Source organism: Pocillopora verrucosa, chromosome 14 (genome assembly GCF_036669915.1).
Source record: "Pocillopora verrucosa isolate sample1 chromosome 14, ASM3666991v2, whole genome shotgun sequence".
NCBI classification, from domain to species: Eukaryota; Metazoa; Cnidaria; class Anthozoa; order Scleractinia; family Pocilloporidae; genus Pocillopora; species Pocillopora verrucosa.
In genome coordinates, this window is record NC_089325.1 from 5,888,188 (window position 1) to 5,905,399 (window position 17,212).

Below are 17,212 nucleotides of genomic sequence, written 5' to 3' on the forward strand. Positions count from 1 at the left end.
TGAGAGAGAAGAAAGAGAGGATTCATAAGTTATCTGTCGGCTTGAGGTAGTGACCGACGTATTTGCTCGAAAATACTACCTAGCCGGAAAAACGAGACATATTTATGAAAAATGGTAACGAAAGTAAGGATGTACTCGACGACTCACTAAAGCGTTACCATGGCCCGTGGGCAGAGATAGGAAAATACTGACCGGGTAAAGAACCAATCAGATTGCAGGATTCGTTACCGTGCCCTCTAAAAAAAAATAAAAGTAGAAACGTGTTATTTTTAATTTTTCATTAAAGCGCTTTGTAGATATATTAAACCCCTAAGGGTTCTTTATACCTTTTCAAAATAGATTTTTTTAAATGAATTTGTTACAACTTTTAAATGACTTACTCTCAAGAAGCTTCCTCTTTGCGCAGGTTGGTTTGAGGCGGAAAACGTCAGTTGTTCCCAGCACGAGATTAAATCTCTTCATTTTACGTAAATTCAAAGCTAAGAGCAGAAGATTGACTGAGATTAAAATTAAAATTTCCCATAAAACATGTGATAACAAGAGATTTTGTAAAAAAAAAACTTAGGATAAAGAGCAATCCCATCGGAACATGACGCATAGGTGGCGCCAGGTCATTTTATTAAATGCAAATGAGAAAAAGATCACCGATGATATATATAGAGAACAAAGGTGTGAAACAACTTTAGTATGTGCAGAATAAAAGAAAGGAGTGACTAAGCCAAAATTTTTGCGGGAACGGAGTCTGTTTAAGAGTTCAGGTTGGTTCTTTTCCATAATACATCTCATAAACAGTGTACACAAACTTTTCATTGCACTTCTTTAAGATCTTTTAAAAATTTTCTGTGAGAATTACTTGGCCCTTGTCGGTCATGGTTCAGTTCAGGTGTTTGCCAATCACGAATAAATTCGAAAATGAGAGGAAATATCAGGAGAAAAACATCACGAGTGTCTTAAACATCACGAGAGTCAATACTTATGAAGGTTTACCTTGGAAACACCACCACGAGAACTAAAGGAACTTCTAAAAAACAAAACTGTTAGGGATTAAGGTCAAAACCAACCATATGTTTTATGATATTCTTGTCACCCATAATAATAATAATAATAATAATAATAATACTTTATTCAAATACATATATACTCATAAACATGTTACACGATGCATATTCACATTTACAGGAAACTAGGCCTATTTTCCTTTTATCGAGAACCAAATGAACAACATATTTTTAGTTTTCAAACTGAGAACTGAATAATATCATACTGAAGAAACTGACTGTCTAACTTTAATGAGGCTACGCCCTTGTTCGCATCTGATAAAGAAACAAAAACGAAACAGGAGAACGTAACTGCTCAGTTGTTTTACCATAGGTTTGTTTGAAACATCGGATATAGTCAAGGAGCTACGTCTCGTCACTTAAGAGAGTTAATATACATCGAGTTGTCTTTTAAATCGGGAAAAAAATTATGGCTCTAGATTTGGTTGTTTTTTCGTGCGGCTTCACGATATGTTACATCCATTTTTAAGGTACTAGTGATCGTTGCGATATAATTGGCTTTCAGCAGTGCGATTTATCCATTAATCGAGCTGATTTTTGCCCCTGATCGCTTCTTTTGATTTGAAGTCGATCTCGAGGTGCGCACTCGTTCGATTTTGAACTTCATACAATTGCAAAATTGCCCTCAAGCCGTTTTAAATTTCCTATAGGAGATGATATGTTATGTTCATAGGTAACTTCCTTCTTACACAGTTGCTAGTAAAGGATGCATTCTAAAAGATTGGCAGTCGTTGAGGTCGCAAATAATTTCCTATCCTGCCGGGCAAAAGAAGACATCAAAGAAGGTTCCTTCCTGACTGATCTCTGGGGTAGAGTCAGCGAGAAGGCTACCAGATACACCGTACAAGTTGGAAAAAACAAGCATGTGGACCCTGAAGGGATGATCAGGTACATGAATCATTCCTGTGACAGCAAAACAAAATTCATCTACAAAAAACGCAAAGATGTCCATCCAATCTTGGCTGACGACCAGGATGTCTTTTGGTACATGGTGGCTGCTCGTGATATCAAGAGAGGCGAGGACATCACGTTTGACTACAATGTGACAGAATATGAAGTTGCAGAGCGATTTCGTTGCAACTGTGGGGCTGTAAAATGTCTCGGTGAGATAAAAGGCTTTAAGTTTTTGACGCCAGAGCAACAGAAGTTGAGGGAAAAGGAATTATCTCCTATTTTAAGTGAGCTTTGGCGTTAACTTTAAACTTAAAATTATTGATATCGTGAAGGAATCGCAAGTGACTATATTTCCTCTGTCTTCTTTATTGCTTGTTTTTTGTAACCATCGCGCAGAATGCCTATTGATCTCGAGACATTCATTTCCACACTGTCTATCTGAAATGTTTTTTAGACGTTTCGTAATCTGTAGAACTCTGATTAGTCAAAGAATACGCCCCTTTTTTTTTTTTTCCTCAGGGTACATTGCTTCTGTCATTAGCATGACAAGGTCATTTTCAAGGTTAAGAGATATTCCTTATCAAACTTCTTCTTCTTGATTTATTTGATTTCTGTCTTCATCCTCTGCTTCGAGGCATGGATATATATCAATCGTTCTTAAGGGAATTCCTAGGACTCGTTTCTTACATGCTAATTAGACGCATAATATTCTCGTGACCTGTTTAGTCTTGTGGTTCGCAAAAAATACAACGCAACTAGCAAAATATGGGCGTAATATATGTTAAACCATCGAATAGGGTGTAGTTATTGTACTATTATTAAACAATATGATATTGGGGGACAATGTGCCTCTTTCAGAATAAAGTAATAAATCATCTCAAACATGTCTGACTCTTATCTCAGGTCAAGTTTTCATAGATCTGGTGAGTCACCTCAGTGACGAAAAAACGAAAGATGTGCTATCATGCATATCTACAACAGACGGCGGTTGTGTAAGAACGGTGTTCCTTATTTTTTTTTTTAAACTTGTCAATAATCGACTCTTCTTTTCCCACCCGTTTTCTACTAATCTTTCGTCAAAAACTGCAGGTCTCTCAAATTGAGTATACCCGTTTTCACAGAACAACGATTGACGTCGGAAATTCACATTTCTTTTGGGGTTCCAAATAGCGAAAAAGGTGTCTCACATGACAATTACAAACTTTTTTTTGAATGGGGATTGTTTAAAAATTTTCGGCCGAATAACGATGGCTCAGATTGAGTCAGTTTCCTGTACTCGATGGTTTTATTAAAACAATTATCGTAACACAAAACTAGTTCCGCGGGAAAAAAATGCCATTTTTAGATGACTCATTGAAATTCAAACAATGATTACCTCTAGTTCAGGGAAGTCGTTCCGGATCAATCATAAGTTAGTGCTTGAAGGGTAGTCGATGAAGATTTTGGAGGGAGCACATGGTTTTCAAGAAAAAGAAAGCAAAGTTTTGGTCGGGTATCGGTTCTTTCTATAAACGGAGATATTTCTGTTTTTAAGAAAATACCCATTTTGAGGGAAGAGAGGCTGAAAAGGATGAAAGGGTGTTTAGAGTCGACCAGTCGATGAGGAAACATCGTATCTTGCATCAGTCTGGTTCTTTTTTTTCTTTCGTTTCGTGAGTCGTTTCTCCCTTTGAGAGTAAAAGGCTGAAGAGCAATGGTAATAGAGAAAAATTTCTGGAAGTGTAAACAAACAATAAGAACATACAAAAAAAGAAGAAATAATTAGAAGCTAATAAAAAAAAAATGAAAATGAAAAACCTTTTTAAAAAGCCTAATTAAAAACCTTTGCACGAATCGAGTCCGACTGCACATTGAGAGATGTGCAGAAAACATACTTTATCCAAATCTTTAAGTTGGACACGTACAATATCAGCTGAGGCCTGATTTTTAAACGGTTGGACAGCACGGATGGGATCTGTTCGATCGCTGACAGTCGGTGACGAAACAGGTTGATCCGATGCTCTGGCGGCAATAAAACGTGGAAAAAGTAGAGTTGACAAGTTTGTCAGGATATTTCAGTCGAAAAAACAATAATTTCAGTCGATCACATTCTTCAGAGAAGTAACACCGATTAAATGAAAGCCGAAATGCTCGATCAAGCATAGTTTTGAGTAACCCGAGTTTGTATCGGTCGTCTACATGGCTCTTGCAATTCGGCAGGAGGCCAGTATTTGTGGGTTTAACGTACACTTTAGTCTCAACATGTGTGCGTTTGTTGAGCAGCTGAGTGCGCAAAAATGGAAGCTTGCTATTACTCTCCGTTTCCATGGTGAACTTAAGAGAGGAATGGCACGGGTTTACTTCTCGAGGAAATTGACAGCTGATGTTATGTCTAGCACGATAGTCAGTGTGTCATCCACATATCTCTTGTAGTACGCGGGCATCTTGCCTTCTCGCTTTAAAGTATCCTCAATGCTGCAGTATCCTCAACATAAAGAAGTTGGCTAAAAACTCAGGAAATTACTGCCACCCCAACATGAGAGCAAGTTTAATCTTAGGCACGCGCGATCCTTCAGCATACCGCACTGTGAAACAAACAGATTTAAGAATAGTTTTATTAAGGCTTCATGCGCCCTAGTGACTACTGTTTAAATTATTAGACTTTTAACAATATGATTTCAAAAGATGTTCATAGTTTTTAAATGTTTTAGACATTACTATATATCATCAGCTGTATTATTCACTTGCTAAGTTTGCCACATTTCAATTAGAATTAGTTTAAGGAAAATACGTAATTCAGCTCTCAGACGAGCTTGCGATGTATTTCAAGTAAAGAATCTATCTATTTATCTATTGCGAATCAGAGCGCCAAGGGGGTACCCATTCGCAAGCTCAGTCTCCTCCGGTCTGTTTGTTCATATAAAGGAGCCGTTAAACCACACAAATTGGTAAGGTCACTGGGTTCAAACCCAGTCCGAAGTTACAGATCGTGTACCGCAGGAAACAACTTTTCTGTGTACTTGCCTCTAATTTCTAATGACATTTGTTCTTTGAGCACACTCCTGCAGTAGCGGAGAACACTTAGAGAAAATGCAAAATGTTGTTATTTGGTAGTGTAATGGTTGCCCATCTTAAGATGATAAAACCGGCTCGTTATTTCCAATTTGATTTCTCCCTCCTGGGTGTTTGTTCACCTCTTGCAAAGAGCGATATGTTATACTGAGCTATGCAAGGTCACTTTGCATGGGAACCGTTCAGTATCAGTAGCTAAATTCATTTCTTTTTTCTGAGAAAATAAACTATACCTAATTTCCACAATTACTGCAGGACGAAGCTCCGTCCTCACATAATTGCAAATTGAGATATATAAAGGACTTATTCATATTTTTTTTTACAAGGAGAACTATGCGTAACTCTAACATTAACCTTGTTTTGTAAGATGCCTAGCTTGGTTTATGACATTAGTTTAGGAACGTTCTAGTACGACTATCGGTTCCTCTTTCTGGAGGCCACATTAAAAGTCTCGTGCGAAGATAGCTAAATGTGATTTCAGTATTTTGGCCATCCTCTGAAACCATGGCGTCCTTAATATTTTTGGATTGAATGGTTAGCAGGGGGCGAGAGGAGGCCAACAGACCTTTACATAACAGACATCATAGAGGTGAAGTAATTAATTTACTGTTATAAATAATAATCGAGATATTTGGTCAATAATCCAAACAAATCTTGTTGCCGTGCAACTCACTGTACTACGGTGGCTCTTCTTAAATTGTTCCTCTAACCAGAAAAAAATATGGAAACGTCGACAATAGGCGTTGAAGTGTGTGACTGAACCCTGTTTCACCACATGGAATTATTTAGAGAAATTCACTTGATCGCGTCCCACAAGTACTAACAAGGGAAAACGTTTAAATCAGGCTCCTCAAGGGAAATATTGCCAGGCTTTTACGGGTCGAAAATCTGAAGGAGGTCACATCATCACCCACAGCTGTTTTTGCCAGAACTTTTAACGTTCCGCCATTCCCGGAAAATCATACGTCCGCATGGTTTAAGTCATTGGTGGCCCTAATCTCCCTGCTGTTCCCTTACGACGACACCTTTGTTACCCTCGATCATTGTCTTTTGTGTATCTTTCTCTCATTTAGCAGCAATCTCTGCAAATCTTCGTTAGCGAATCTTGGAGAAACGAATTAAACTACCGAGGCCTCTCCGGACTTTATAGATGTTGCTTTAATGAACACTTGTAGATCAATGGAGCACGGAATAATTCGCATCGAGTTTTACTTTAAAACTGGAGATTCTACATCGAAGGCGTCCGCTCACTGAAAATGTTTGGCGCCTTTATTCCGGACCGAACACCCTTAGTTTTTATTGTTTTTTTGGGTCAATACTCCGATGCATCTAAATCCTCAAAGTATTTTAATTAATATCCAGAAAGGTTTTGAGAGTGGAGGAGTGTCATTGGTCCTTGCGGTGTTATCTGTGTATTAAAAAGGTGAATGTGTCGAGGCACTCCCCCATGTAAAGTCTGCTTGGGGGGGGACTCACTGGCAAGTGTTTACAAATTGAAGTGGAGAGAGGGTACGCATTTCCATCTCTCGCTTAAAGGTCAGCTTTGGAACTTTCGATATCATCTGCTTACGTGAATCAATTTAGTTTGGGGTCTTGATCGAGTGAAAGAATATCATTTCCAGCCCAAAGTGGGCTAGTGCTTGGCTGGAAGCTCAATAGGATGGAATCGATTGGTTCGTATCATTAAGAAATTTTGGGAAAAGAATGACTACAATTGATGATGAATTAGCATGCTATTGTTAATGTTATTGTTCGTGTTAAGTCTTTAGTGGTAATGCCCCATTTTAGAGAAGTTTGAATGATTTCGCTGTGTCACCTGTTATTCCAAAATAAATTATTATTATCAGTGGTGTTACTGAGTCAATTGGATTTTAATGAAGCATTTGAGTTTATTTTTAAGAATGACTATCCTGATTTATTCAATTTAAACCATGGATATTGCATTTCTAATCCTCTATGGCTTTACTTCACCTCAGTAATCAGTTCATGTACCATATGACTATAAGTGGAATCTGTTGAGCTTTCTTTTTTTCATTCATTTATTTATCTATTCATTTTCTCCCCCTCACGGTGGGGAGAAGAGATGAAGACAAAAATTAAATATAAACTTGAGATCAGCTGTAAAATATATGTTTTCCCAATATTTCGGTTCGGGAACTGATGAACCTGTCATAAGGAGCTTAGGAAAAAATGAATGGTTCATTAGACCATCAACTGACCATCATGTGTTGAATGTTGTAGCTCAATGGTTCAATTTGACTCTTGCGTGGAAAAAGGCAATATGTCGAGACCTGTAATCGTGATATGGGATAACATGATTGGTCAGTAGATATCTTGCTCTGTGAGTCACTTTATCATATGGCTAGCAGCGCACGCGGGCAAGATGAAGTGACTCACACGCAAGAGTCAAATTGAACCATTGAGCTACAACATTCAACACATGATGGTCAGTTGATGGCCTAATGAACCATTCGTTTTTTTCTTGATGCTTGATGGCCCACCTTCGCCCGCTTGGAATTCCCCGTATTGATCCCACGCAAGAAACCTACAAAGTTCGTAACTTTTGGACAATGTTGGCATATACATAGAAAAAATAACGACCCTCTTGGGTTATTGTGCTGCAAACACAGTTGGCTTTCACTATCGGCTCTCGAAATAAACAGCCATTCTTGATTCTTATCAAAGCGAAATCTTTTGCTATGCAATGAATCCTTTAATAGTTAAGCCAAGAGAATATAAACTCTCTTGACCAAGCTTGTATGGTCAAGATTACTGGATATTAGCCTCGTTCTTTTTCTACTTTTTTATGGACCGAGACTTCATCTCAGTGCATAAAAAAAGCGAAAAAAAAAAAAAAAGAACTCGGCCATATCCAGCCATTTTGATCTCACGCTTGGTCAATAACGCATATGAATATATGTAAGAAACATTGAGAGAACGATTAACGTAACGAGATATATTGTTTGTTTGTACAGTGCAGAAGTGATTTTGTTGATTGACGGACACGTGAGCCTTGTAAGTTTACAACAATATATCCTATGCAGACCCGTACAAATCTGGCAAGGGAAGACAGTACAAAAAATGCACTTTCGAGCCCGGAATTTGTCTAACGTATAAGTCGGAGGACTTCCATTCCTTGTAATTCGGTTCATGAAGTGTTAACTTCAGCACTGATGACAGAAGTATATCTCCAAAATCTGTTACACTTTAGAGTCTGAGCCAATGATATAAAGAAGCTATTGGTCAGCGTCTCATTGCTTTTGCGTCCGTCATTTGATGCCAAAAGCACATCAGCATCAGTATAAGGTTTTGTAGCCAATGCTTCTCAACCTACGTCTTTAGCACATAAAAAGACGCTGATTAATATCAGTGAGCCCGCAATATGCCATAAATATTGGTCAGAGGATTCTTTGGTGCAACAGCTGTCACTTTCACATCTCAATGTCAGCGCAGTTTAACGATTGCATAGGAGCCTTATTACATTTAGGACCGAACGTTATTACATTTAGGGCTTTATTACATTTATGACCAAATGTTATTACATTTAGGACTTCATTACATTTAGGACTTCATTACTTTAGGACTTCATTACATTTAGGACAGTTATTACATTTAGGACTTCAACAATGGCATGCAATTTCGCATAAAAATAATATTTAATACGTTTTGATGTTTTGGTTCAACATCAAAAGCATGCTTTTTAAATTAGATCGGTTCAAATATTTTTGCTTTTCTACCATATTAAAAAGTTGTCAACGAGGTCAGTTAACAATGGATGAAAATATTTTAGGATGGAAATGAAATTGGAAACCACCAAATCAGCAAATAAGTTAACTTTTTACCCCGAGTCCTGCACGCTTCGTATATTTGTCATAAGCACACAACTTGTTTTTGCAACAAAAAGGCGGAAAGAGCGGAAAAGTTGTCGACAAGGTCATTTAATAATGGATGAGAATCCCTCCTAGCAAAACATTCGATAAAAATAAATGTCAGTATCATTTAAGAACGAAGTGAAAGTGGAAACCAAGAAGTTTCATCGTTCAGTACGTACGTGTTCCACAGTTCTTGTTGGCCAAACAACCAGGGTGATTATAAACAAACTCGAAATAGTCATCAAAGTCTAGGCCATTTAGACCAAACACTGTCATGTAGTATTCCACTACAGATAGGTATGCTCTTCGATGTTGAAGTGTGTTCCAGTTTAGCAATATATATCGTTCTTCATATGATATCTCGCGTAGTTTTTGACCGAAAGCGATTCTCGATGCTCTTCGTTGTACTTTTTCGATTGCCAACTTATCTTCAACTAAATAGGGCGACCATACCAGGTATGCGTATTCTAGGATTGGTCTAACCAAGGACTTATAGAGCATAGAGAAAATTTCTCTGTTGTTGCTACCAACTGTACATTTCAGTAGGCCCACCACCTTGATGCTTTAGTTACAATTGCGTCCACGTGGTTCGACCAGGATAAGTCTCTTGACACATGAGCACCCAGGTCCTTGCACGAGTTAACTGACTCTAATTCTGTATTTGACAGATGATGAGGATGTTTACTTCCCACTTCGCTGCTAGTGCAAAGAATGCTGCTCAATCTATCGTTTTATTATGTTGCCAAGTTCGGCTAGATTGCTTTGTTGTTGTGTGAATACAGATGAAAAATATGAGTTCACCTTCTTAAGGGAAAGTGTGTAACATCTTCTGGTGGAAAAAATGTCAAGTTAATTTTTGGGGTTTTCGAACATTTACAGGAAACTGGGCCTATTTGCCTTTTATCGAGAACCAAATGAACAACATAAAAATAACAATTCGCGCTTTCCATTAGTTAGCTGGCGTACATTCGTCACCGGGGATTGTTTAAAAAATCCAGGGAAGCTTTCAAATCGTAACGCACAAAACGTGCATATATTTTTAGTATGTTTAGCATTTTTAGTTTTCAAAGAACTGAATAATACCATACTGAAGAACTGACTGTCTAACTTAATGAGGCTACGCCCTTGTTCGCATCTGATAAAGAAACAAAACCGAAACAGGAGAACGTAACTGCTCAGTTGTTTTACTATAAGTTTGTTTGAAACATCGAATATAGTCGAGGAGCTACGGCTCTTCACTTAGGAGAGTTAATATACATCGGGTTGTCTTTTAAATCGGGGAAAAATTATAGCTCTAGATTTGGTTGTTTTTTCGTGCGGCTTCGCGATATGTTACATCCATTTTGAGGTACTAGTGATCGTTGCGATATAATTAGCTTTCAGAAGTGCGATTTATCCATTAATCGAGCTGATTTTTGCCCCTGATCGCTTCTTTTGATTTGAAGTCGATCTCGAGGTGCGCACATCGTTCGATTTTGAACTTCATACAATTGCAAAATTGCCCTCAAGCCGTTGTAAATTTCCTATAAGAGATGATATGTTATGTTCATAGGTAACTTTTTTCTTACTCAGTTGCTAGTAAAGGATGCATTCTAAAAGATTGGCAGTCGTTGAGGTCGCAAATACTTCCTATCCTGCCGGGCAAAGAAGACATCAAAGAAGGTTCCTTCCTGACTGATCTCTGGGTAGAGTCAGCGAGAAGGCTACCAGATACACCGTGGGGCTGTGCAACTGTGGGGCTGTAAAATGTCTCGGTGAGATAAAGGCTTCAAGTTTTTGACGCCAGAGCAACAGAAGTCGAGGGAAAAGGAATTATCTCCTATTTTAAGTGAGCTTTGGCGTTAACTTTAAACTTAAAATTATTGATATCGTGAAGGAATCGCAAGTGACTATATTTCCTCTGTCTTCATTATTGCTTGTTTTTTGTGACCATCGCGCAGAATGCCTATTGATCTCGAGACATTCATTTCCACACTGCCTATCTGAAATGTTTTTTAGACGTTTCGTATCTGTAGAACACTGATTGGTCAAAGAATACGCCCCTTTTTTTTTCCTCAGGGTACATTGCTTCTGTCATTAGCATGACAAGGTGGGACTAACTAACAAAAAGGGCTTAGAAAGTCGTTGTTTATGATATTGTTATAAAAATGACACATACGTCATTTTCAAGGTTAAGAGATATTCCTTATCAAACTTCTTTTTGATTTATTTGATCTGTCTTCATCCTCTGCTTCGAGGCATGGATATATATCAATCGTTCTTAAGGGAATACGCAGGACTTGTTTCTTTCATGCTAATGAGACGCATAATATTCTCGTGACCTGTTTAGTCTCGTGCTTCGGAAAAATACAACGCAACTAGCAAAATATGGGCCTAGCATATGGTAAGCCATCGAATAAGGTGTAGGTATTGTACTATTATTAAACAATGTGATATTGGGGGACAATATACCTCTTTCAGAATAAAGTAATAAATGTCTTACATGCCTGACTTTTATCTCAGGTAGAGTTTTCATAGATCTGGTGAGTCACCTCAATGACGAAAAAAAAGAAAGATCTATCACGTATATTTACAACAGATGGCGGTTGTGTAAAAACGGTGTTCCTTATTTTTTTTTTAAACGTTTCAATAATCGACTCTTCTTTTCCCACCCGTTTTCTACTAATCTTTCGTCAAAAACTGCTGGTCTTTCAAATTGAGTATACCCGTTTTCACAGAACAACGATTGACGTCGGAAATTCACATTTCTTTTGGGGTCCTAAATAGCGAAAAACGTGTCCTCAGATGACAATTACAAACTTTTGTTTTGAAAGGGAATTGTTCAAAATCTTTCGGCCGAATAACGATAGCTCAGATTGGGTCAGTTTCCTGTAATCCTGTTCTAACGATATCCAGGAGGCCAAGGGAAAAGTCTCGTGGAAGATAAAATTGTATTTCAGTATTTTGTCTCCGAACCATGGCTCATTAATGTTTTGCCGGGGATTATGGTGTCGAGAGAGGCCAACAATAGACATTTACATACCAGACATCATAGAGTTGAGGGATTTGAAGTTTTCCCTTTTTATACGTGACGCGTGAATTTCTCTAAAATTCATGTGTGAAACAGGGTTCCGTCCACACTTCAACGCATTGTCGACGTCTCCAAATTTTTTTCTGATTTCACCATTTCAGTGATTTGAACAGATTTGTCTGGATTTTGACCAAATATCTCTATCATAACAGTATTAATACCTTCAACTCTATGATGTCTGGTATGTAAATGTCTATTGTTGGCCTCTCTCGACACCATAATCCCAAAACATTAATGAGCCATGGTTCGGAGACAAAATACTGAAATACAATTTTATCTTCCACGAGACTTTTCCCTTGGCCTCCTGGATATCGTTAGAACAGGATTACAGGAAACTGACCCAATCTGAGCTATCGTTATTCGGCCGAAAGATTTAGAGAAATTCACACGTCACGTATAAAAAGGGAAAACTTCAAATCCTTCAAGTCAAGTTCAGGTAAATATTGTTTCAGAACTTTACGTTCGCCATTCTGTAAAATCATACGTCGCATATTAAGTTGGCCCTAATCTTGCGTCCCTTAGAGACCCTTTGTTACCCTCGATCATCGGACTTTGTAATTCATTTAGCTGCAATCGCAAATCGTAATCTTGGAGAAACTGATTAAAACCAGCCTCTACTTTAAGATGTTGCTTTAATGAACACTTGTAGATCAATGGAGCACGGAATAATTCGGCACAAGGTTTGCTTTAAAACTGGAGATTCTACAACGAAGGCGTCAGCTCGCTGAAAATTGTTTGGCGCCTTTATTCAGACCGAAAAACCATTATTTTATTGTTTCTTTTGTCAATACTCGACATCTAAATCCTCAAAGTATTTTGAAATAATAGAAAGGTTTGAGATGGAGGGTGTCATTGTCTTGCGGTGTTATCTGTGTATTAAAAATGTGAATGTGTCGAGGCACTCCCACACGTAAGTCTGCTTGACTCACTGGCAAGTTTAAAATTGAAGTGGAGAGAGGGTACGTCATTCGCGCTTAAAGGTCAGTTTGGAAACTTTCAATATCATCTGCTTTACGTGAATCAATTTAGTTTGTCACCTACTTGTAATTTCTACACCCAAAGTTTAGTTAACTGTTAAAATAGCTTGAGGATTTTTCCAGAAGCCTGCGTGGTTGCTCTTTGACTTAATTTCAGTGCGGTAAAAGGTGTGTAATTTCGCATGAAAATAAAATTGAATACGTTTTGATCTTTTGGTTTAACATCAAAAGCATGTTTTTTAGGTTGGATCGGTTCAAATTTTTCATGCTTTTCTACCATATTAAAAAGTTGTCGACAAGGTCGGTTAATAATGGATGAGAATTCCTCCTTGCAAAATAAATGTCAGTATCATTTGGGATCGAAATGAGAGTGGAAACCAAGAAATCAGCAAATAAGTTAACTTTTTTACCCAGAGTTCTGCACGTTTCATGTATTTGTCATAGGCGCACAACTTGTTTTGCAACAAAATTGCGGGAAGAGTTGAAAACAGGTGTTCCTCTTGCTTCGAGAGCACGAAAATACACACGCCTGAGGTGTGTGAAATACTTTCGTATGCCACCAGCCAGTATTTCTTTTAAGGCGACGACAAGTACGAACTGGACGAGGAACGGTAATGTTCATTTGAGAAACAAGCAATAATAGAAGGCTAGCCAAATTAAAAACTCGTCTCCTCCTGGCGGCGAGGTTATTTAATGCTAACTGCATTTTGAGTCGCCTTGAGTCTACCCTCCTTCATCACACTTGCGAGACAAATAAGCTCTTCATTTCCACAATTTGTATTTCCCGCGTTTTTTCCGCCATTTTGGTAAGCAATAATCGCTGATCGCAATAGAGTCATGTATATTTTTCCAATTACGTTCGACTTAATTAGGTTCGACGTTTGAATCAACTGCCGACCTTAATTGTTTGGGTCGACCCAAGTTGGTACTGGGTTCGATACATGTAAAGCTCGACTTTTGAACCGGGCCTAAATTAGCTTACCTTTGGAGACAACAAAGTCGACATTGTTTGTTGACAACCTAGCAAATAATCGGGTAAAGAAAAAAACTCGGGAGATCAGTGCCAAGGTAACCATATCTATTGCATTGTAAATTAAAAGATGGTACTGCACTGCTTCGAATTCTTTCTCGAAAAATCTCAGGACCTGAAGAAACAGTGTGATGGAAGTAGGTTTGCATATTGGAATCTTTTAAGCCTTTAATCCCTGAGATCAAATATTTTTTCCTTACAATATCACTCTTGAACCACACATTAAAGTCACTAAAATAAAGAAAATGATCACCAACTTAAGAAGCTCTCGATTGTTAAACAAATTCTCTTTGTCAGCACCTTAGGAAATGTATAGTATGGAGAATATGCATACTGATGCTAAGGCGGAAAGGGTTAATACACCTGCTTACATAAATCACTCAGTAAGGGTGGGTGCACGTTGCTCTTGAGTTATCAGGTAGTACCAGTGCTTCACTTTAAAAAACTTGAAGACCTACAGTGTGAGGGCTGCAAGGCTAAGATTCTAACTCTACAGCACAACTAGCTCCTCTAGAACACAGGCGACTAGGCCTGCCAATCTTATTTGCAAATTATGTCCGACTCGTGTCCGTTGAAAGCATTTCAAATATCGGTTTGGTCGCGAGAACTTCAGCTTTGTTTAAAGGATTAAGAGTTTAATTTTCATTTATTGGTGAACCAATGGACATAGCGCTAATTGTTAATTTAGTGTAGGGAACGAAATTAACGTGGAAAAGCTTTAGATACCAATCGCTGCCTATGCTGGAAAGGCGCGTTGTTCTTTCGGAACACGAGGTAATTGAGAAAGTTTCATTGTTCAGCACGTGTTCCTCAGTTCTTGTTGGCCAAACAACCAGGGTGATTATAAACATCAGCTCTAAGCATTTAAAAGGTTGTCACACAGTTTATATTCAGTCTTACTTTGTTATCTTCATTTTGAAATCACTGGTGGTCCATGCAATCTGATTAGCTCTCATTGGTGCGATTTATTCATGAATCGCACCATTTTATGCGCTCTAAATCACATCACATCCCAGCCAATGAAACAGCTCTGCTAAACACAACCACCAATCACATTTCAAGAGTTGTTTAAAGAAACCAATCAAATTACAGGAAAATGAAAGACAAATTTTGCAACTTTTTAAAAACCAGCTCAAAACTGGTCAATTCTAGATCAATAAATATTTGTACAAACTAAAAAACCTGTATTCTTGCTACTGCATTGTACGATTTCAAAGTAGGTGTCATGACTGGTAATTGAACTTAGTGTCGTGCAAGTTTTGTCTGAAATCATCCTTGTGATTTCAAATCACGCATATGATTTTAGACCGAATTGCACTCCACTCAGTTCAATTACCGTTATATATCTTTAATAATTTTTGAATGTTTTAACTCGCTTTAGCACTTTTGAGCTTTGAAGTATTCGAACCGCACGTGGCTTCTTTACTGACCGTCAAGTGAACATCCACAATCAACCCTGTTCAGTATGAAGGCTTTAAGTAAAACCAATAGCCTTCAAACGTGTACGTCTCAAACTAGAAAAATAAGGTAAAATATGTATTTGTGAAAAATCCTTTAAAGAGTTTAGCTCGATAGTGATACTAAGCTTAGCCAAATGCAAGGAACCAATGGTGCCTTCTTTGGAACGACATTATAAAAAATTTTATTTTTATTAAAACGACGTTTTTTCTTTGTTATTTGTTGCTGTTGCACCCTATAAAAATGGTCTTTAAGTTGAAAGAGGCCACCAAATATTTATTCGAACGGAGAGAAAAACACCAAAGGTTAATTAAAGGGAAAGAGTGCAATTTTCAGTTTGGGCCCAATCTGTCGATCGTTCTTTTTACTCATAGTTTGATCTCATGTTTTTACTCTCAAATGGTAAGTTGATAAAATTTATCGTGTTTGGCGCGAAATTATTCTTGGTTATTTTTCTGCGGGCATTATATTATCTGTTTCGAGATGTGGATAGTTTTCGGAGAGCGATGCTCGAGAGAAACTGTGAGCTTGTTTACTCTCCTTCAAATGCGTTTGCAATGCGCAAAAAAATATTTATGAACAACTGTTTGATGTGAGGGATGTTTACTTTTCACTGTTCTTTGGTACAACTTTATGAACAAACAAACAGGCCATTTTTTCTGTAACAGTAACCAAAGTATTGTAGTAATAGTAGTATTATAAGTAATAATCACTTTCCAGGACACTTACTCTTAAACACTTAATTACAGAACCAAAGATGTACCGTCAAGACATTTTGTGGATCTTCTTTTTTACTATGTGTGGAGTGACCCCAGTCATTCTGGCACAGAATTCCTTCCATTGCTTTAATCTGCAATACTCTGGCCCGATAGAAGACGTGATAGAGATGAAACCAACTGGGCTGGTAGAGAAGACCTCCGACGCCGCCAACGCAGGCCGTCAATTCGCCATAGTCCTGGGTGCAAATGTCCTTGGACAAATACCAGTGGTGGGGACTATACTGGGCGCCATGTTCGAGGGAATCGCGGAACTATTTGGAGGAGGAGGTCTGGATCCCGAGGACGTATACAACAGTTTGGCCGAGGAAATAAACCAGCTAAAGGAGTACATGGATCAGGAAATTTCAGAAGCGAAATTAGACTACATCAAGAAAATATTTGGAACAAGTAATGGAGGCATTCTCAGCTATTCGATGCACTGCCAGAAAACATATAAGAATGATGCAGAGGACATGGTGCCTTGTTTGGAGAACTTGCACGGTATGCTTACCACACAGTACCACTTCTTCCTGCCGTCAGACAGCAAAGTCAGTTCCTACGAGTTTTCACTGCCATTGTTTCGCATGTATGGACAACTGTTTGTGGACACACTTCTGGAACAGATCGTGGCAGCAAGGACTAGAGGCAAGGAGAGTCAAGCGGCAGCATTTGCAGACACCTTAATCAACAAAGTGGAAGCATTTAAGAAGCATTACGAAGATTCTTTAGAAAAAATCGCTCGTCTTCATTATGAGCCCCACATCATGCCAGAGAATAATGGAAACTGTGCTCCGATTCCCAACACGGGTGTAAGCATGTGTGTTTGCTCGATAGCCATTGGACCAAGCAAATTCGATGAGGCGGAGATCAAAAAGGAGGGTGAAAGTATCAAGAACTTCTGCGTTGGACTTTACTACAGTAGCGGCAATCCCTGCAAACTTGCTAAGAAACACTACATCCAAAGATACGCCAGGAAACACGTAGAGGCTGTTGTTACCTATTGGAAGAAGCAACTTGGAGACATAGTGGATACCTGGGTAAAGA

General features: G+C 38.3%; 2 protein-coding genes and 1 pseudogene across 2 annotated transcripts in view; 2 read left to right on the forward strand and 1 right to left on the reverse strand.

Moving 5' to 3' along the window:
• The first annotated feature begins 694 nt into the window (after positions 1–694).
• LOC131778358 (uncharacterized) lies at positions 695–2,757 on the forward strand. The gene is made up of 2 exons (XM_059094781.2): positions 695–758; positions 1,752–2,757. The coding sequence occupies exon 2, from the start codon at positions 1,765–1,767 to the stop codon at positions 2,251–2,253; it is 489 nt and encodes a 162-aa protein (XP_058950764.1). The 5' UTR covers positions 695–758; positions 1,752–1,764; the 3' UTR covers positions 2,254–2,757.
• Positions 2,758–3,766: 1,009 nt separating this feature from the next.
• LOC136278074 (uncharacterized) lies at positions 3,767–9,151 on the reverse strand (annotated as a pseudogene).
• A 7,016-nt stretch (positions 9,152–16,167) lies between these two features.
• LOC131778334 (uncharacterized) overlaps positions 16,168–17,212 on the forward strand; it is a 9,706-nt gene continuing 8,661 nt past the window's right edge. Inside the window, exon 1 of the mRNA XM_059094749.1 lies at positions 16,168–17,212. This exon is cut by the window's right edge and continues 40 nt beyond it. Within this exon, the coding sequence (XP_058950732.1) occupies positions 16,168–17,212 (1,045 nt within the window).

Excerpts from the sequence above, each read along its gene's own strand:
- LOC131778358 (XM_059094781.2), top strand. The coding sequence starts at position 1,765 with ATGCATTCTAAAAGATTGGCAGTCGTTGAGGTCGCAAATAATTTCCTA.